At 44.7% G+C, this 19,680-nt stretch overlaps 1 protein-coding gene across 5 annotated transcripts in view; it reads left to right on the forward strand.

Moving 5' to 3' along the window:
- The window catches only part of LOC124619536 (probable ATP-dependent RNA helicase spindle-E), a 265,425-nt gene that overhangs the window by 66,087 nt on the left and 179,658 nt on the right, over positions 1-19,680 (forward strand). For all 5 annotated transcript variants that reach the window (XM_047146000.1, XM_047145997.1, XM_047146002.1 and 2 more), the window contains exon 11: positions 9,331-9,493. In XM_047146000.1, coding sequence (XP_047001956.1) covers positions 9,331-9,493 — 163 coding nt within the window. The remainder of the gene's footprint in view (positions 1-9,330; positions 9,494-19,680) is intronic.

A 19,680-nucleotide genomic window follows, 5' to 3' on the forward strand; every position in this document is an offset into this window, starting at 1 on the left:
CACTTTGTTTTACACCTGTTATGCAGTAATCTCAGTTTCTTTAAAAGTTTCCTTACAGACACTGTATACCATTGATGAGATCTTTGTGATTTGGATTGAGGATGAGGACACTCTTTGCTTCACCCGATCGTCCTCAACCCAACAAGCCACCTTTATCGTTGTTGGCCTCCATCTCAAAGATGGCTACACCAATACCTCTGTCCATATCAAACGTGCCTAATACTAGCAATACCTCCACTTCGATGACTGTCAACCGTTCCATACCAAAAAGTCCTTTCCACACATCTTGGCCACCCATGGTTCTTGCATCTGCAGTGACAAGTAGTCCCCCTCCAAATATACTAAGGGTTTCACTGAGGTTCTCACAGACCAAAATTACCCTCTCAACCTTGTACAGAAACAGACCTCGTATGCCTTGTCTCTCCAGTTGCCTACCACCTTCCACATTCCCACCGTCCGGCCACAAAGGAGCACACCCATCATCACCTAATCTAGTCCAGTCACAGGCATCAACTATCCCATCAAAGGTAGGGCTATCTGTGAAAGCAGTTATCTAGTCTACAAAATAATCTGCAACCAATGTGCTGCTTCCTATGTGGACATAAACTAAAACTAAACTTCCCCCGCACAGGCCATGAAGGCCAAACGGTACCGACCGGCCACCGTGTTATCCTCAGCCCATAGGCGTCACTGGATGCGGATATGGAGGGGCATGTGGTCAGCACACCGCTCTCCCAGCCATATGTCAGTTGCCAAGACCGGAGCCGCTACTTCTCAATCAAGTAGCTCCTCAGTTTGCCTTACAAAGGCTGACTGCAGCCTGCTTGCCAACAGTGCCCGGCAGACCGGATGGTCACCCATCCAAGAGCTAGCCCATCCCGACAGTGCTTAACTTTGGTGATCATACGGGAACCGATGTTACCACTGCCACTGTGGCAAGGCTGTTGGCCCTGTGTGGACATGACACAACAAAATGTGTCCAACGGACAACAGGATCACCCAGTTGCTGAGCATGCTGCTAAACACAACGCACTTCACTACAGTGACTGCCTGACAGCCTGCACCATCTGGATCCTCCCTACCAACACCAGCTTTGATTAAGTGCGCAGGTGGGAACTCTCCCTGTGATTGAGTCCATGCATAATATTGTGACCGATAGGTGTGCAGATGGCAGGGCATGCATGGGCAGTATAGTAGGGTGGGGACTGCAGGCATGCACTGGAGGGCAAATGCCAAGCACTGGAGCCCCCTGCGGGTTTGGGGGTAAGAATAGGCCCGCGGTATTCCTGCCTGTCGTAAGAGGCGACAAAAAGGAGTCTCAACTGTTTCGGCCTTTAATGTGATGGTCCCCTAAGGGGTTTGACCACTCCATTTCTAAATTTTTCCGTTAGTGCGTACCATTTGGGGAAGGACACCTTACGTGGTGCATCTTAAATCCATCTTGCCCTAAGATCTGGCACACCTGATTTTTCATGGAGTTGGACTTACATCGCGCTTCCGGCCACATCCACTGCAGTGTGTTCCGGGTGGCATACATTCCCTCCAATGTGCACTTTCATCTTTGCCCTCGTGATGTACATGGACATTTCGACACCCGACATCCAGCACAGTAGCCAGTCCGTTGTGGTGGGGTCGTCATGTGCCCTCTTGGTGGTAGCCCCCTGACTACATAGGGATCGCACTGCTGATGCCTGAGCTGCTACCTCCCCACGCATGCCGAGGAGTAGATGCCTATCCCTCTGGGGCATCGGGACTCCCGGCAAAGGCCATCCTGCCAGGTGGTCTTTGCTGCAGCTGAGTGGCGCCTGTGGGGAGAGCCCCTGGTCGGAGTGGGTGGCATCAGGGCGGATGACCCGCAGTGAAGCATGGTACATCATCTCTCACTGGTGGGCCTCCACCAGCAGTCTCCAAGCGATCGAGGTCTAACCTCAACGGGAAGAAATTTGATCAGAGATCGTTTCCCTCCCTGGCCACTCCGTGGGAGGAAAGTATGGCTAAAGAAGGCAGTGGAGAATATTCCCCCCGGTACCTCGTGTGTACGCGGGTTGATGGGGAATCGTTTATGTCGACCAAGCCCCAGTTTTTTGTGGAGCATTGAGAGGACAAGTTCAGGGAGGTGGAGGGCTTGTCCAAAATGCGCTCTGGTTCTGTGCTCATCAAAACGGCATCCTCTGCCCAGTCACGGATGTTGCTCAATTGTGACAAGTTGGGGGATGTTTCAGTTAGCATCACGCCGCATAAGAGTCTCAACATGGTCCAGGGTATTATATTCCAGAGGGATCTTCTTCTGCAGTCCGACGATGAATTATGCGCCAACCTCAAACGACGAGGTCTTCACTTCGTCCGGCGCGTCCATCGGGGTCCGAGGGATAATCAGGTAGCCACCGGTGCCTTCATCTTGGCCTTCGAGGGTGATGTCTTACCCGAAAAGGTTAAGGTGATGGTTTACTGTTGTGATGTGAAGCCATATATCCCTCCTCCCATGCGGTGTTTTAAGTGCTGGAAGTTCGGGCACATGTCATCTCGCTGTACTTCCAGCATCACGTGTCGAGATTGTGGCTGTCCTTCCCATCCCGATACTCCATGTGCCCCGCCTCCTATCTGTGTTAACTGCGGAGAACACCATTCCCCCTGCTCACCGGACTGTAGGATCTTCCAGAAAGAAAGGAAGATAATGGAATATAAGACCCTGGACAGCCTGACCTACACTGAGGCAAGGAGGAAATATGAGCAGCTACATCCTGTGCAAATGACATCCACCTATGCCGCTGCTGCAACACCGGTACAATCCTCTCCCGTGTCATCACGTACTGTTGCCTCTCAGCTATGTCAGAATGAACCAGCCCCCTGGTTGTGGGGGGCACTTCACTCCCTGTTGCTCCTGCTTCATCTACTTCAGGAGCAACACCCCCCACACCATCGGGGACATCAGTTCCCCTTCCCAGCCAGAGAAGCGTAAGACTTCTTCGGCTTCTCTCACCAGGAAGGGGTCCCTTGGGGACCTCCCTTTGCAAGTTCCGACCGGTTTAAAAGTGGACACCCGCAAATGGCTCAAGCAACCATCGGTCGCTGGTCGTAGGGCCTCACGGTCGTCGTCCGTCCCTGAGACTGAACCAGGGAAGCCCTCACAGCCTGCACCACCAAAGGCACGAAGCGAGACACAGACAAAGAAAAAGGTTCGTAAAAATCACGACAGTGCGGTGGCACCCGTCCCACTGCTTCCTACAACCTCTGCGTCGGAGGACGAGGTGGAGATTCTGGCGTCTGCTGAGGACCTCGATCTCACCGGTCCCTCAGACACCATTGATAGCACTAGCACTGGTGCTCCATCGGAGGCAGCAGATGACCCAGCGGCGTAATCTGCCTTCCCAGTCCCGTCACTCCTTTCTCAGCCATGGACAATGCCATCCTCCAGTGGAACTGCAGCGGTTGCTTCCACCATCTAGCTGAGCTCCGCCAACTTATCAGCCTTCACCCTTTCTTCTGCATTGCTCTTCAGGAAACTTGGTTTCCTGCAATGCGAACCCCTGCCCTCCGTGGCTATCGGGGTTATTACAAGAACCGGACAGCTTATGAAAGGGTGTCTGGTGGCGTCTGCATATATGTCCTTAACTCTCTTTACAGCGAGTCTGTCCCTCTACAAACAGCTTTAGAGGCTGTCGCTGTTCGGGTGTGGATGCCACAGGCTGTTACTGTCTGCAGTCTTTACCTTCCACCGGCTGGTGATGTCGCGCAGCATGTCCTGGCTGCGCTGATAGCCCAATTGCCGCCACCTTTCTTGTTACTGGGCGACTTCAACGCCCATAACCCTCTGTGGGGTGGGTCAGTGGTAAAAGGTCGAGGCGCCAGCGTTGAGCATTTATTGGCGCAGCTCGATCTCTCGATTTTGAATGATGGTGCCTTCACACACTTCAGTGTGGTGCATGGCACATACTCCGCCATTGACCTTTCGATCTGTAGCCCTAGCCTCTTACCATCTGTCCAATGGAATGTGCATGACGACCTGTGTGGTAGTGACCATTTTCCGATCTTTCTGTCACTGCCACGAAGTCACTCTTCTGGGCGCCCCAGCAGATGGGCTATGAATAAGGCTGACTGGGACTTGTTCTCCTCCACTGCCACTATTGAGCCTCTCTCTAATGATGACATTGATGCGGTGGTTCAATCAGTCACCACCGGCATCGTTACTGCCGCCGAATCTGCCATTCCCCGTTCTTCTGGGTCCCCTCGGCGGCGGACTGTGCCTTGGTGGTCGCCTGAGATCGCTGAAACGATTAAAGATCGCCGGCGGGCGCTCCAGCGTCACAAGCGACATCCCTCCATAGACCACCTTACCGCATTCAAACGGCTGCGTGCGCGAGCCCGCCTCCTTATCCGCCAAGGCAAGCAGGAGTGCTGGGAGCGGTATGTGTCCACTATTGGCCTCCATGTCACTCCATCGCAGGTCTGGGCCAAGATTCGACGCGTCTACGGCTATCGGACCCCTGTCAGTGTCCCTGCGCTCTCACTGAATGGAGCGGTTTGTACTGACTCTGACGTCATTGCAAACCGCTTGGCAGAGCATTTTGCTATGAGTTCCGCTTCTGCGAATTACCCCCTTGCCTTCCGCTCCATTAAAGAGCGGATGGAACGTTGGAGCCTTTCGTTTCGCACCATCCATCCAGGATCGTACAATGTTCCATTCAGTGAGTGGGAATTTCGCAGTGCCCTAGCCGCTTGCCCTGATACCGCTCCTGGGCCAGATGGCATCCACTGTCAGATGCTGAAATACCTTTCAGTGGACTGCCAGCGACGACTCCTCGACCTTTAAATCGTATTTGGGTCGGGGGGTGAGTTTCCGTCGCAATGGCGGGAAAGTATTGTTATCCCCATTCTGAAACCTGGGAGGAACCCTTTGGACGTGGACAGCTATCGTCCCATTAGCCTCACCAACGTTCTTTGCAAGTTGCTTGAACGGAAGGTGAGCCGGCGGTTGAACTGAGTACTGGAGTCACGGGGCCTTCTAGCTCCATCTCAGGGTGGGTTCCGTAAAGGCCGCTCCGCCGCCGACAATCTGGTGAGCCTGGAGTCGGCCATCCGTACTGCCTTTGCCCACCGTCAGCACCTGGTCGCTGTCTTTTTCGACATGCAGAAGGCGTACGATACGACATGGTGTCATCACATCCTTTCTACGCTTCATGGATGGGGTCTTTGGGGCCCTCTGCCGATCTTTATCAGAAATTTTCTGTCGTATCGTACCTTCTGCATGCAAGTCGTGGCCTCCCATAGTTCCTCCCGAGTCCAGGAGAACGGTGTGCCCCAGGGATCTGTTTTAAGTGTCTGCCCGTTTTTAATAGCCATTAACGGGCTCGCTGCGGCGGTGGGGACGTCTGTCTCAGTGTCCCTGTATGCTGACGACTTCTGCCTTTACTACAGCTCTATTGGCATTGCAGCTGCTGACCGTCAGCTACAGGGCGCTACCCGTAAGGCGCAGTCTTGGGCTGTAGCACATGGCTTTCAGTTTTCGGTTGCCAAGACCTGCGTTATGCATTTCTGCCGGCGACGCACTGTTCACCCGGAGCCGCGGCTTTATCTTGATGGCAAACTTCTTGCTGTGGTTGAGACACACAGGTTTTTGGGTGTAGTTTTTGATGCCCGGCTGCCTCATATTCGGCAGCTTAAACAGATGTGTTGGCGGCATCTAAATGCTCTGCGATGCCTGAGCCACACCAGGTGGGGCACCGACCGATCTACTCTCCTACAGCTCTACCAGGCGTTAATCCAGTCTCGTCTGGATTATGGGAGCCTGGCTTATGGCTCAGCATCCCCATCTGCGCTGCGGGTACTGGACCCTATCCTCCACAGTGGGATACGCCTTGCCACTGGTGCCTTCCGGACCAGCCCTGTGGACAGCATACTAGTGGAGGCAGGTGTTCCTCCCCTGCGGTTACGGTGCCAACGTTTGCTGGCCGCTTATGCTGCCCATGTTTTCAGCTTGCCCGGGCATCCTAACTACCGTCTACTATTCCAACAGTCACACGTCCATCTGCCAGAACGTCGGCCCAGGGCTGGATGTACGATCGCGGTTCGCGTCAGAGCGCTTCCCTCCGGGCTTGGGGCTTTACCTCTTCTGCCTCCTTTCCGGGCACATCTGTGTACACCCCGTGGTGTGTGCCTCGCCCTTGCCTTCAGCTGGCATTGGCACAGGGCCCGAAGGACTCAGTCCCTCTGGAGGCTTTCCGCCGCCGCTTTCTTTCTATCCTTGCAACGTATGAGGGCTCTGACATTGTTTACACTGACGGCTCGATGGTTGCTGGTCGTGTCGGTTATGCGCTCACTCTAGGGGACCATTCCGAACAACGTTCCTTGCCGGATGGCTGCAGCGTTTACACTGCTGAGCTGGTCGCCATCTTTCGAGCCCTAGAGTATATCCGCTCCTGCTCAGGTGAGTCCTTCATGATCTGTAGCGATTCCCTGAGCGGTTTACGAGCTCTCGATCAGTGTTTCCCTCGTTCTCGTCTGGTGATGGCTATCCAGGAGTCCCTGCATACTCTTGCCCGTTGCGGCCGCTCTGTGGTCTTAGTGTGGAGCCCCGGTCATGTCGGTATCCCGGGCAATGAACGTGTTGACCACCTGGCGAAAGAGGCCACCATTAAACCACCTCTGGAGCTTGGCCTCCTGGTGTCTGATTTGCGGGCAATCTTAACGCCGAAAACTTTTCGATATATGGGACACTGAATGGCGCGACCTGCCCATGCCCAACAAACTTCGCCGTATCAAGGCGACGACGACTGTGTGGCGGTCGTCCCTTCGGGTCTCCCGCCAGGAGTCTGTTGTCCTCTGCCGGCTGCGCATTGGGCACACTCGGCTGACACACGGCCACTTCTTGTGCCGTGAGGACCCAACTCTGTGTCGCTGCGGCTCCATTTTATCTGTGGTCCACATTTTATTGGAGTGTCCGCTTTTAGCTGTGCTCAGGCAGACGTTCGCACTACCTGACACGCTCCCTGCCCTTTTAACAGATGACCCTGCTATGGCTGGCATAGTTTTGCGTTTTATTCGGGCAGGGGTTTTTTATTATTTAATCTGAGTGTTTGTGTTTTCTTTTATTGTCTTGTGTTGATTCTGGCGTTTGGCCTACGATTTTAAACTGAGTTTTTAATGTGTTCTCGGTGGTTGGCTTTTCCTTTTTTATCTCTATGGTTGGCCAACCACCGTCACACTCTGTGTGGTTTTAATTTGTTTTGTCAGTTCTTTGAGTTTTTCTTGTCCTGTGTCGTCTGTTGTCCCCATTATCCGTTTTTTTTACTCTGTGTTGTTGTTTTGGAGTTTTGGAACAAGGGACCGATGACCGTTGCTGTCTGGTCACTTAAACCCACAAACCAACCAACCAACTGTCACGACAACTGACATCCAGAACCACAGTTGGCTGTCCTCACCTGAGCTCATGGTGGACTGTCTACAAGAGCACTGAAGTTGGAGCCTTACAGTGCCGCAGAATATTTGGTGAGCGACCTTTTTCTGTCCCCTTACTGCCACCAGCACAGGATGCGGCCATGGCTCACAGTCCTGCAGATATGGCTCACTGTCCTGTGACTGTAGCTTACTGACCTGTGGCAGCAGCGACATCATGACTAGCTGACAAAGTGTCAACACTTCTTTTCAGCACATGCTTACTCGCAGCCATTGACAAACACCCTGAGACAGTTTCTAACTCTGTAAGCTCAACCTGAAAAATAAATGTTATTGCAGATAACACTGTGCCACTGATCCTTCAGTTGTAAACTGGACCACTCACGCACTCTCTGTGCTCGGCCTCCTGCACACGACAGGACCCCAGCACTCCGGGTCACAGCAGTTTGGAAAGTAGAGCACAGTGCCCAAACCCCATATTGGCTGTTATAAGTGATGCTATTGGTAATTGGTACAGGTGCCTTCGGATCTGGTGTATTACTTTTTGGAAAGCCCTCAGTATGACCTTGCTGAAATTCAGCTAATTGCCTGTCTTGCATTTTACCAGGAACTTGTCATATTTACAAAGTTTACCAACCTTGTACAATGGTGGGATGTCAGGACCGGGAGAAAACTTGAATGTAGTCCAGTTCATGAGTGCCAACTATGCGGGTGCGCTGGGGCTCGAGCATCCACATACATAATCTTGTGGGTGTACCACACTGATAAAATTTTTAGTTTGGTAAAAACAAAATAAAATAAATATTTCTCACTTGTCTGCATCAGAAAGTAATGAACTCGTAAAACATTGAGATGGAAATTAAAATTACAACTCTGTTCGTTTCAGATGTCTTTGTGCAAAGGCAGCCAAGCACCACACTCCCTGCTGCTTGCGCTCCTCTGGCCAAATCAAAGGCATTCCCCACAATAACAGTCATATTATACTGTGAATGGAATCCTATCCTTTTGACTTGCTTTCATGTTTCCTCACAACTGACATATTACAATATGCCCATTACATTCGTCAGCAATTCTTTTAAAATAGCAGCTTACCAATATTGAGCGTAATAAAGAATAATCTAAGATGCAAGGCAGCTGATTGTTACAGACTACCTCGACAGGTTTTTTAAATTTTTTAAATGTGAAAACGGTATGGTTTAATATTTCAATGAAATTGTTTTCTCATAATGTGGATTGCTATCATTCTGTTTATTGAGATAATGGCTTGAAGGATGCAGGAGCTGTGCCATTGATATGCACTCACAGAAATTTTGAAAGTTGCCACCCTTGGTCCAGTTGCACCTCAGAATTGAATGAGTCAGAAAATGGTTTTTGCTTCTTTCTTCCCCCAAGGAAACTAAGACATATCATATGAGTTGAACAAGACCAGATACATCAACTATGGGGAATTAGTTCATGATTCCTCTTTAAACATCATTAAATAATGATTTTCTTTTATTTTTGGGAATGGCAATTATACTCATCATATTCCATCATTGCTTATCGCAGATTGTGTTGTATCTTGTTAAATGCAGATCTCATTCATATGCCGTAATACACAGAAGTATCTCCAGGTTGTTCTCATCTCTAGATCTTTATTTTTGAAATTGTATCGGCTCTTGATTAGTGATCTGTCCCATCTTACAGTAGAGCAGTCCACTGATTCAAAGATTAAATTGTATCTGGATTTCTATTTTGTTTTAACGTTTTACAGTGGTTTCTCTAGAGTCATGGAAAACTAGTCTTTGCACCAAAATATCTCATTCTTTATATTTTAACTTGTATTCAGTCTGGATGTTATGGACTTGTGCAGCCTGTGTAGATTGAGTAATATGAACTTTTGTTTTATACATTTTGTTTAATGGACAAGTCTTAATTAGTGCCATATTTTTGTTACAGGCAGGTGCACTTTTACCAACTGTGAGTGGTCAATATTCAGATCATGATGGTGATATTACTTTTATGGGACGTGTGATGGCCAGGTTACCTGTAGATGTTTACATTGGCAAACTTATTTTACTTGGACATGTTTTCAGTGTTCTTGGTGACTGTATTATAATGGGTGAGCCTCAACTTTGTAGGATATGTAGAATGTAAGAACTTCGTAAGTAGATTTTGTGTGCTGTTCAGAATATTTTAAATTTCAGCCATGACAGTCTTTCTGTAGGTAATTGATGTGGACTGGTTGTGAGTTTTACATTGACAGTTTCTTGTGCCAGCAGATGATAATATCTCCATACATTTTCAACGTGCTATTCTAAAGTATGTGGTTTCCATAAATTTGTGAACAACTTAGGAAATCATGTATTGTTTCCACAGACATTCTAGACAGTGGGTTGTTCAATAAATAATACCTAAAATAGGAGTACTGCTGGGTAATGGCTAAAGTAGGTTAAAGTGAAGTCCAAGATCAGCCGTGTTAGGAATTTCATGTCACAGACACTTCTCCTGACAAGGTGAATTGCACAGATGCCATTAATCATGTAGATTGGCTCATCACAAATCGACAATTGGCTCCACAGTTATTAGTGAGCAGTGGAAGTGCATGTGAAATGATTGAGACTCTAGCATATACAAAGATATGCTCAAGATAAGGTTGACAAAAGCTCACAACTAACCATAAGATTCAAAGAAAAAGCATTTCATCTGAACTGTTGGAGCAGTTTGAGGTCAGCAGAGAGGACCTTCTTCCATGGAACATTACAGGTGACAAAACATGGGTGTGTCACTTTGAGTGGGGAACAAAAAGACAGTCACTGGAGTGTACTCCCAACAATTTCCAGAAAGAAGAAATTCAAGGCAGCTCCCTCTGCTGACAACGGTACGATGACAATCTTTTGAGGTAGTGATGGTCTCATTCTTGTGGACGTCTCATCAAAAAGGGTTGGTAATTACGTTAGAGGCTTACGTGAAAACTCTAAGCAAACTCAAGAGTCGTTTCTGATTTGTTTGGACTGACAAGAATCGAAGAGAAATCTTGCTCCAACGTGATAATGCACATGTGCAGAAAAGTCTCAGAACCTGGAAACACACAGCCAAATTGACTTCTACGTTATTGCCTCATCCACCCTACATCCCAGACTTGGCATATTTTCATTTGCTCCGACCACTTAAGGATTCTCTATGTGGGAACATGCTTTCTGTGTAATAAGAGTGTAATTTATGCCATGAAAACATGGCTACAAACTCAGGACAAGAGCTTTTACTGACAAGGAATACATCCTCTTACACAATCCTGATGTAAGGATGTGGAACGTGATGAAGACTATGTAGAAAATAGTACACCTTAAAGAAATGTTGACTGCTACTGTTACAAAATTCTAACTCTTAAGAATAAATACGCCCTGAGAAAAATATTGTGGGGCATAATGTATTGAAAGACCCTCATATTATGGCTTGTGCCAGTGGATCTCTCTCTACCATAGAAGCAGGAGCCTGGATATGCACAGTGTTTTTGTTCCTTTAATAAGAATAGATGTTTTATTCAAATGTTTTTATTCCAGTCTTTGATCACAATATCAACTCCTTTGATGATGAATGGTGTCAGTCAATAATGACCATCTTAAGATCTACAATGTTGTTGTTGTGGTCTTCAGTCCTGAGACTGGTTTGATGCAGCTCTCCAAGCTACTCTACCCTGTGCAAGCTTCTTCATCTCCCAGTACCTACTGCAACCTACATCCTTCTGAATCTGCTTAGTGTATTCATCTCTTGGTCTCCCTCTACGATTTTTACCCTCCACGCTGCCCTCCAGTGCTAAATTTGTGATCCCTTGATGCCTCAGAACATGTCCTACCAACCGGTCCCTTCTTCTTGTCAAGTTGTGCCACAAACTCTTCTTCTCCCCAATTCTATTCAATACCTTCTCATTAGTTATATGATCTACCCATCTAATCTTCAGCATTCTTCTGTAGCACCACATTTCGAAAGCTTCTATTCGCTTCTTGTCCAAACTATTTATCGTCCATGTTTCACTTCCATACATGGCTACACTCCATACAAATACTTCCTGACACTTAAATCTATACTCGATGTTAACAAATTTCTCTTCTTCAGAAACGCTTTCCTTGCCATTGCCAGTCTACATTTTATATCCTCTCTACTTCGACCATCATCAGTTATTTTGTTCCCCAAATAGCAAAACTCCTTTACTATGTTAAGTGTCTCATTTCCTAATCTAATTCCCGCAGCATCACCCGATTTAATTCGACTACATTCCATTATCCTCGTTTTGCTTTTGTTGATGTTCATCTTATATCCTCCTTTCAAGACGCTATCCATTCCATTAAACTGCTCTTCCAAGTCCTTTGCTGTCTCTGACAGAATTACAATGTCATCGGCAAACCTTAAAGTTTTTATTTCTTCTCCATGGATTTTAATACCTACTCTGAATTTTTCTTTTGTTTCCTTTACTGCTTGCTCAATACACAGATTGAATAACATCGGGGAGAGGCTACAACCCTGTCTTACTCCCTTCCCAACAACTGCTTCCCTTTCATGTCTCTTGACTCTTATAACTGCCATCTGTTTTCTGTACAAATTGTAAATATCCTTTCGCTCCCTGTATTTTACCCCTGCCACCTTTAGAATTTGAAAGAGAGTATTCCAGTCAACATTGTCAAAAGCTTTCTCTAAGTCTACAAATGCTAGAAACGTAGTTTTGCCTTTCCTTAATCTTTCTTCTAAGATATGTCGTAAGGCCAGTATTGCCTCACGTGTTCCAGTATTTCTATGGAATCCAAACTGATCTTCCCCGAGGTCGGCTTCTACCAGTTTTTCCATTCGTCTGTAAAGAATTCGTGTTAGTATTTTGCAGCTGTGGCTTATTAAACTGATTGTTCGGTAATTTTCACATCTGTCAACACCTGCTTTCTTTGGGATTGGGATTATTATATTCTTCTTGAAGTCTAAGGGTATTTCACCTGTCTCATACATCTTGCTCACCAGATGGTAGAGTTTCGTCAGGAGTGGCTCTCCGAAGGCCGTCAGTAGTTCCAATGGAATGTTGTCTACTCCGGGGGCCTTGTTTCGACTCAGGTCTTTCAGTGCTCTGTCAAACTCTTCACGCAGTATCGTATCTCCCATTTCATCTTCATCTACATCCTCTTCCATTTCCATAATATTGTCCTCAAGTACATCGCCGTTGTATAGACCCTCTATATACTCCTTCCACCTTTCTGCTTTCCCTTCTTTGCTTAGAACTGGGTTTCCATCCGAGCTCTTGATGTTCATACAAGTGGTTCTCTTATCTCCAAAGGTCTCTTTAATTTTCCTGTAGGCAGTATCTATCTTACCCCTAGTGAGATAAGGCTCTACATCTTTACATTTGTCCTCTAGCCATCCCTGCTTAGCCATTTTGCACTTCCTGTCAATCTCATTTTTGAGACGTTTGTATTCCTTTTTGCCTGCTTCATTTACTGCATATTTATATTTTCTCCTTTCATCAATTAAATTCAATATTTCTGCTGTTACCCAAGGATTTCTACTAGCCCTCATCTTTTTACCTACTTGATCCTCTGCTGCCTTCACTACTTCATCCCTCAAAGCTACCCATTCTTCTTCTACTGTATTTCTTTCCCCCATTCCTGTCAATTGTTCCCTTATGCTCTCCCTGAAACTCTGTACAACCTCTGGTTCTTTCAGTTTATCCAGGTCCCATGTCCTTAAGTTCCCACCTTTTTGCAGTTTCTTCAGTTTTAATCTACAGGTCATAACCAATAAATTGTGGTCAGAGTCCACATCTGCCCCTGGAAATGTCTTACAATTTAAAATATCTTGCAATTTAAATGTCTTACAATTTAAAATGTCTTACAATTTAAAACCTGGTTCCTAAATCTGTGTCTTACCATTATATAATCTATCTGATACCTTTTAGTATCTCCAGGGTTCTTACATGTATACAACCTTCTTTCATGATTCTTAAACCAAGTGTTAGATATGATTAAGTTGTGCTCTGTGCAAAATTCTACCAGGCGACTTCCTCTTTCACTTCTTAGCCCCAATCCATATTCACCTACTACGTTTCCTTCTCTCCCTTTTCCTACTATCGAATTCCAGTCACCCATGACTATTAAATTTTCGTCACCCTTCACTATCTGAATAATTTCTTTTATTTCATCATACATTTCTTCAATTTCTTCGTCATCTGCAGAGCTAGTTGGCATATAAACTTGAACTACTGTAGTAGGCGTGGGCTTCGTGTCTATCTTGGCCACAATAATGTTTTCACTATGCTGTTTGTAGTAGCTTGCCCGCATTCCTATTTTCCTATTCATTATTAAACCTACTCCTGCATTACCCCTATTTGATTTTGTGTTTATAACCCTGTAGTCACCTGACCAGAAGTCTTGTTCCTCCTGCCACCGAACTTCACTAATTCCCACTATATCTAACTTTAACCTATCCATTTCCCTTTTTAAATTTTCTAACCTACCTGCCTTATTAAGTGATCTGACATTCAATGCTCCGATCCGTAGAACGTCAGTTTTCTTTCTCCTGATAACGACATCCTCTTGAGTAGTCCCCGCCCGGAGATCTGAATGGGGGACTATTTTACCTCCGGAATATTTTACCCAAGAGGACGCAATCATCATTTATCCATACAGTAAAGCTGCATGCCCTCGGGAAAAATTACGGCCGTAGTTTCCCCTTGCTTTCAGCCGTTCGCAGTACCAGCACAGCAAGGCCGTTTTGGTTATTGTTACAAGGCCAGATCAGTCAATCATCCAGACCGTTGCCCTTGCAACTACTGAAAAGGCTGCTGCCCCTCTTCAGGAACCACCTGTTTGTCTGGCCTCTCAACAGATACCCCTCCACTGTGGTTGCACCTGCAGTACGGCTATCTGTATCACTGAGGCACGCAAGCCTCCCCACCAACGGCAATGTCCTACAATATAAAAATATATATGTAGTGGGCAGTCTGTCTTTCAACACAATACAGCATTATATATCACACTATACTATCATACAACCAGGGAACTCTACAGATAAAATACGGTAAAGTGTACCTGTTCTACACCATGTCCTAATGTGATACGGCTGTAATGGCATCATCGAAACATATAAATATACTCAACACAGCATCGTCACAGAGATCTAAAATATAGTATAAAATAGGCCACATCTTCCACAGAGTCATTTTGCAACTGGCTACTGAGGTGCAGTAGCTACCAAAAATCTGTTTGCCTACATCCTTCATAGATGTCGCTACTGTGGGCTTTGATGTAGTCATCATTTACGTAAGAAACATAATCTGATAAAAACACATTAGGTAAAATACATGTAGCAGACTTTTAAATATTGATAACTACTATAGAAACCAATTTTGATACAGTAAAAGACGAGTACAGTTACCCATATAAAATTTTTAAAAGGAAATATACAAAGATAATAGATCTGACACTTTTGTGGCAAATTTATGGTCAAAAATAAAATATATGTAATACATTGCCTGTAGCAAACTATAAATTACCTGTGAAAGATAAAATGTCTATATGACAAAATAACTGAAGAAAAGACAGGTCAATGATCAGTGCCGTCTGTTGGGTCACCAGCCAGGATGTTACGTAGGCACACAGCGATTGTGAGAACTTAACCACTAGAGGGCTTTTCATACATTGTGATTTGTCTCCCACAGAAAATGTTTATACAACATATTAATGGTCAATAAATAAAATTATATAGTCTGGCCATACATTCCATGACTAGGTAGGATATAATCAGTTACAGGATTAGGTTTTCTGCTTCAGTCTGGCTTACAACAGAGTCAACAGGCTCTGTAAACTGAAGCAGAAAATCAGTACTGAGGTAATGACTATTAGATTCAATAAGCTGTGTCTTGCAGTAGGTGTCACACCGAACTGTGTGAAAGTGAACATTAAACAGCGGTCAGCCATCGCCTTGTCAGTTAAAGCCAAAAGTGAGATAAACTAGATTAGGGCTCAACTATGTGAATCGTATGAACATAAAGACTTGCTAAGTAAAGAAGCTTTTGATTTGCATTTGCAATTAAGTAACGAACTGGCTAGTACTCAGTTCCAATTTGTTTGGCAAGAAATTTCTAATAATGTTGAAAGAACAGAAAAGAGGCATAACAAAAAGTTAGGCGTACTGCTAAAGTGTGCTGTGCTGAGTATATTTATATGTTTTGATGATGCCATTACGACCATATCACATTAGGACATGGTGTAGAACAGGTACGCTTTACCGTATTTTATCTGTACATTTCCCTGGTTGTATGATAATATATTGTGATATGTAATGCTGTATTGTGTTGAAAGACAGACAGCCCAGAAGATATATATTTTTATATTGTAGATCTGAAGATGTCATTATTGACTGAAATTGATATTGTGATCAAAGACTGGAATAAAAAACATTTGACGATGTTGGATCACTGTTCATATTCGTGACTATGTCGCAGCTGGCGAAAATAGATGTTTTACTACAGTTGTTGTTCTGTTTTGTAAATCATTCTACAGTATATGATCAGGGCTAGCTACTATTTACCATTATTGTTATATTGTTTCTGTTTGGCACAAGGACACAGGATGGGAAGGAATTGCTTACTACTTGTCATATTTACACTAAGCCAGAGGTCTTCAAACTATGGCCCTTGGACTGCTAATGGCCTCTGAAGGGATTTTATCCGGCCCATGCTTGAGCAAAAGTGTATTAAAAATAGCATGATTTCTTTCGCTCGTTTAACTGTATGAAGCCGCTAGGAGTATCTTGTTCATAAATGACAGAGGTGCCACCAGGAACATCCTGCATGCAGCTGACTTTAACTCCCTGCCTCTGTTTAGTGTGTTGTTTTTCTTTCTTTCAAATACATATGAAATATGTCTATTGTTACTAAAAAGAGAAAAGTGGGTGGTGAGTGAAGTATCTTCAATACAATATGGACCGTGAAACACACTGAAGAGCAAAAGAAACCGATATGGGCACGCGTATTCAAATGTAGAGATATGTTTACAGGCAGAAGACAGCACTGCGGTTAACAATGGGATATAAGACGAGAAAGTGTCTGGCACAGTTGTTAGATCGTTTACTTCTGCTACAATGACAGGTTATCAAGATTTAAGTGAGTTTGAATGTGGTGTTATAATCGGGTCACGAGCTTTGGGACACAGCATCTCTGAGGTAGCAATGAAATGAGGATTTTCCTGTACAACAATTTCATAAGTGTACCGTGAATATCAGGAATCCAGTAAAACATCAAATCTCTGACATTGTTGTGGCCAGAAAAAGATCCTGCAAGAGCGAGACCAACGATGACTGAGGAGAATCGTTCAACGTGACAGAAGTCCAACCCTTGCGCAAATTGCAGCAGATTTCAATGCTGGGCCATCAGGTAGTGTCAGCGTGTGGACTATTCAATGAAACATCATCGATATGGGCTTTTGGAGCTGAAGGCCCACTCGTGTACCCATGATGACTGCACGACACAAAGCCTTACACCTCGCCTCGGCCCATCAAGACCGACATTGGTCTGTTGATGACTGGAAACATGTTTTCTGGCCGGATGAGCCTTGTTACAAACTGTATCAAGTGGATGGACCTATACGGGTATGGAGACAACCTGATGAATCCATAGACCCTGCATGTCAGCAGGGAACTGTTCAAGCTAGTGGAGGCTCTATAATGGTGTGGGGCATGTGCGATTGGAGTGATATGGGACCCCTGATACATCTAGATATGACTCTTGCAGGTGACAGTTACATAAACATTCTGTCTGATCATGTGCATCCATTCATGTCCATTGTGCATTCGGACGGACTTGGGCAATTCCAGGAGGAACACCCTACACATTCAGAATTGCTACAGAATCGCTCCAGGAGCACTCATCTGTGTTTAAACACTTCTGTTGGCCACCAAACTCCCCAGACATGAACATTATTGAGCATATGTGGGATGTCTTGCGACATGCTGTTCAGAAGAGCTCTCCAGCCCTTCGTACTTTTATGGATTTATGGCCGGCCTCGCAGGATTCACTGCGTCAATTCCCCCCAGCACTACTTCAGACATTAGACAAGTGCAAGCCACGTTATATTGCGACGCTTCTTCATGCTCGCGGGAGCTCTACACAAAATTAGGTAGGTGTACCAGTTTTGTGGCTCTTCAGTGTATTTTGTTGTGGAGAAAGACAACAAACTAATGTGTGTTATCTGCAACAAAGTTATTGCTGTTCTTAAGGGGTACAATACTAATTGCAACTACAAAAAAGACATGGTGCATAGTTAGATAAAGAGGTGCATTAATTTAATGACAGCTGAAGAACTGTTTCCTGAAAGTACTGAACAATGTAAAGCAGCCATTCTGTCAGAAAATACTGTGGCATGCGGAGTTGAAGACATTGCATTTAATTTATCCAGACGGTTGCAAGAAAAGGCATCTAAGTTTGCTTGGTGCTGTAGTCCTGGACAAATCTAGAGACATCTGATACTGCTCAAATCATCTTGTTTTTAGGGGTATTAACACAGACTTCAAGGTTACTGAGGAACTAGCAGATCTGATTTCCTTGCAGGTGCAGATGGGGAAAGAAAAGTGTGTGGCAAATATGCAGGTTTTGCTGAAAAATTAAACTCATAATGTGAAGCCAGTAGTGTTACCAGAACCTTGAAAATACACAGTGATATTTATCACGGAGCACTTTGTGCAAAGTCAGTGGATATAGCCTATATGATGAAGCATGTATTTTTTCTTGTCTATTTCATTCAATGCCAATTCAAATATTTCCTTGAAGAGATGGAATATTTGTCAAGTGATCTCTTATACCACAAGGCAGTTACATTAACTTGTGTTAAAATTTTGCCACTCTTCTTTTATTTGAGAATGGACTTCAAATATTTCTGAATCAGAAAAACAACCCTTTGGAAGGCCTGTTGGACAAAGAGTTGCTATGGAAACTACCTTTTGCATTTGACATTGCTCTTCCATTTCTATGAAATTAATAAAAAATTTCAAGAGGATCGCTGTGTCCTTTGTGATCTTTACAAACACATTACATCTGTTAGACCAAAACTAATACTTTTTGAACAGGACGTCTGACAGAAAATTTTTGTGCACTTCTTCAAGTGACAGTCGTGAAAGGTGAACATGTTTCAAGATTTGCACTTTTGTTTGCAATGGAATTGCTTTGTGGTATGAAGAAAGTGTTCTGTTCCAGGTTCCTGGATTAAGATGCTTATTCCATGGAGATCCCAATTTTCCAGAACCCCTTTTTCTGCAATGTGGAAGATGCTCAGGTAGCAGGGCAAATGAAACTCTTAGATCTGTAGGTTTATAACACCACAAAAGACAAGTTTAAAGAAGGTAGTTCTTCAGTTCCTTCCTGAAGAAAACTACCCTAAGATCAAAGACTTTGCCCAAGGTTTGTCATCTGTATTTGGCACTACCTACGGCCAGGAACAAACTTTTTTTTTCTGAAATTTACAAAATATAAACACAAAAGTAACGGTACTGGCAAACATTTACGGACTATTTTAGGCATAAACAGACTAAGTTAGAGCTGTAGTATGAGAAAATTTTGGATTCAAAAAACAAATTTCATATCTCTCACTAACCAAACTAAGAAGTAATAAAGTGTATCTGAGGTTTCCACTGAATATTGTGTTTGCTTTACACAACAATAAATTTCTTTATAATTTTCATCTCAAATTTCTGAAAAAAATATGTTGTCTGGTCCACAATGAGATTCACAACTTGATATGTGGCCCTTGTGCTGTAGTAATTTGGAGACCCTTGCTCTAAGCCCTCTCTCTTGTTTTAAGATAAAATTAGTTTTGGTATAATGAATTCTTCACTTATCCTGCTTTCAGCTGGATATCTCCTTCAGTACTCTGTAAGGACATAATTTGTTAACCGAGAGAGAATACAAAAGTGTGTTAGTAGTTTTCAGGAAGGCAAATTGCTTTTCTTTTGGAGAATATATCTGCAATACGGAAAGGATAGAGTGCTGCTAGACACGTAGAGGAAGCATTGAGTCACAGACAGGCATTGTGAAAAAGAATGCTAGAAATATTTCAGCTTTCAGACAAAGTCCTTCTTCTGAAGTAGAAAACTCGCATAACCACAACTGACATAGACATGACCACTGTCACCGAGTACTAAGGCCTAGAGACAATGGTCAAGTGGTTTGTGTGTGTGTGTGTGTGTGTGTGTGTGTGTGTGTGTGTGTGTGTTCCACTTCTGGAGGAGGACTTTATCCAAAAGCTGAAATATTCTTAGCATCCTTTAGCACTGTCCCTT

This window comes from Schistocerca americana, chromosome 6 (genome assembly GCF_021461395.2).
Source record: "Schistocerca americana isolate TAMUIC-IGC-003095 chromosome 6, iqSchAmer2.1, whole genome shotgun sequence".
Taxonomy (NCBI): domain Eukaryota; kingdom Metazoa; phylum Arthropoda; class Insecta; order Orthoptera; family Acrididae; genus Schistocerca; species Schistocerca americana.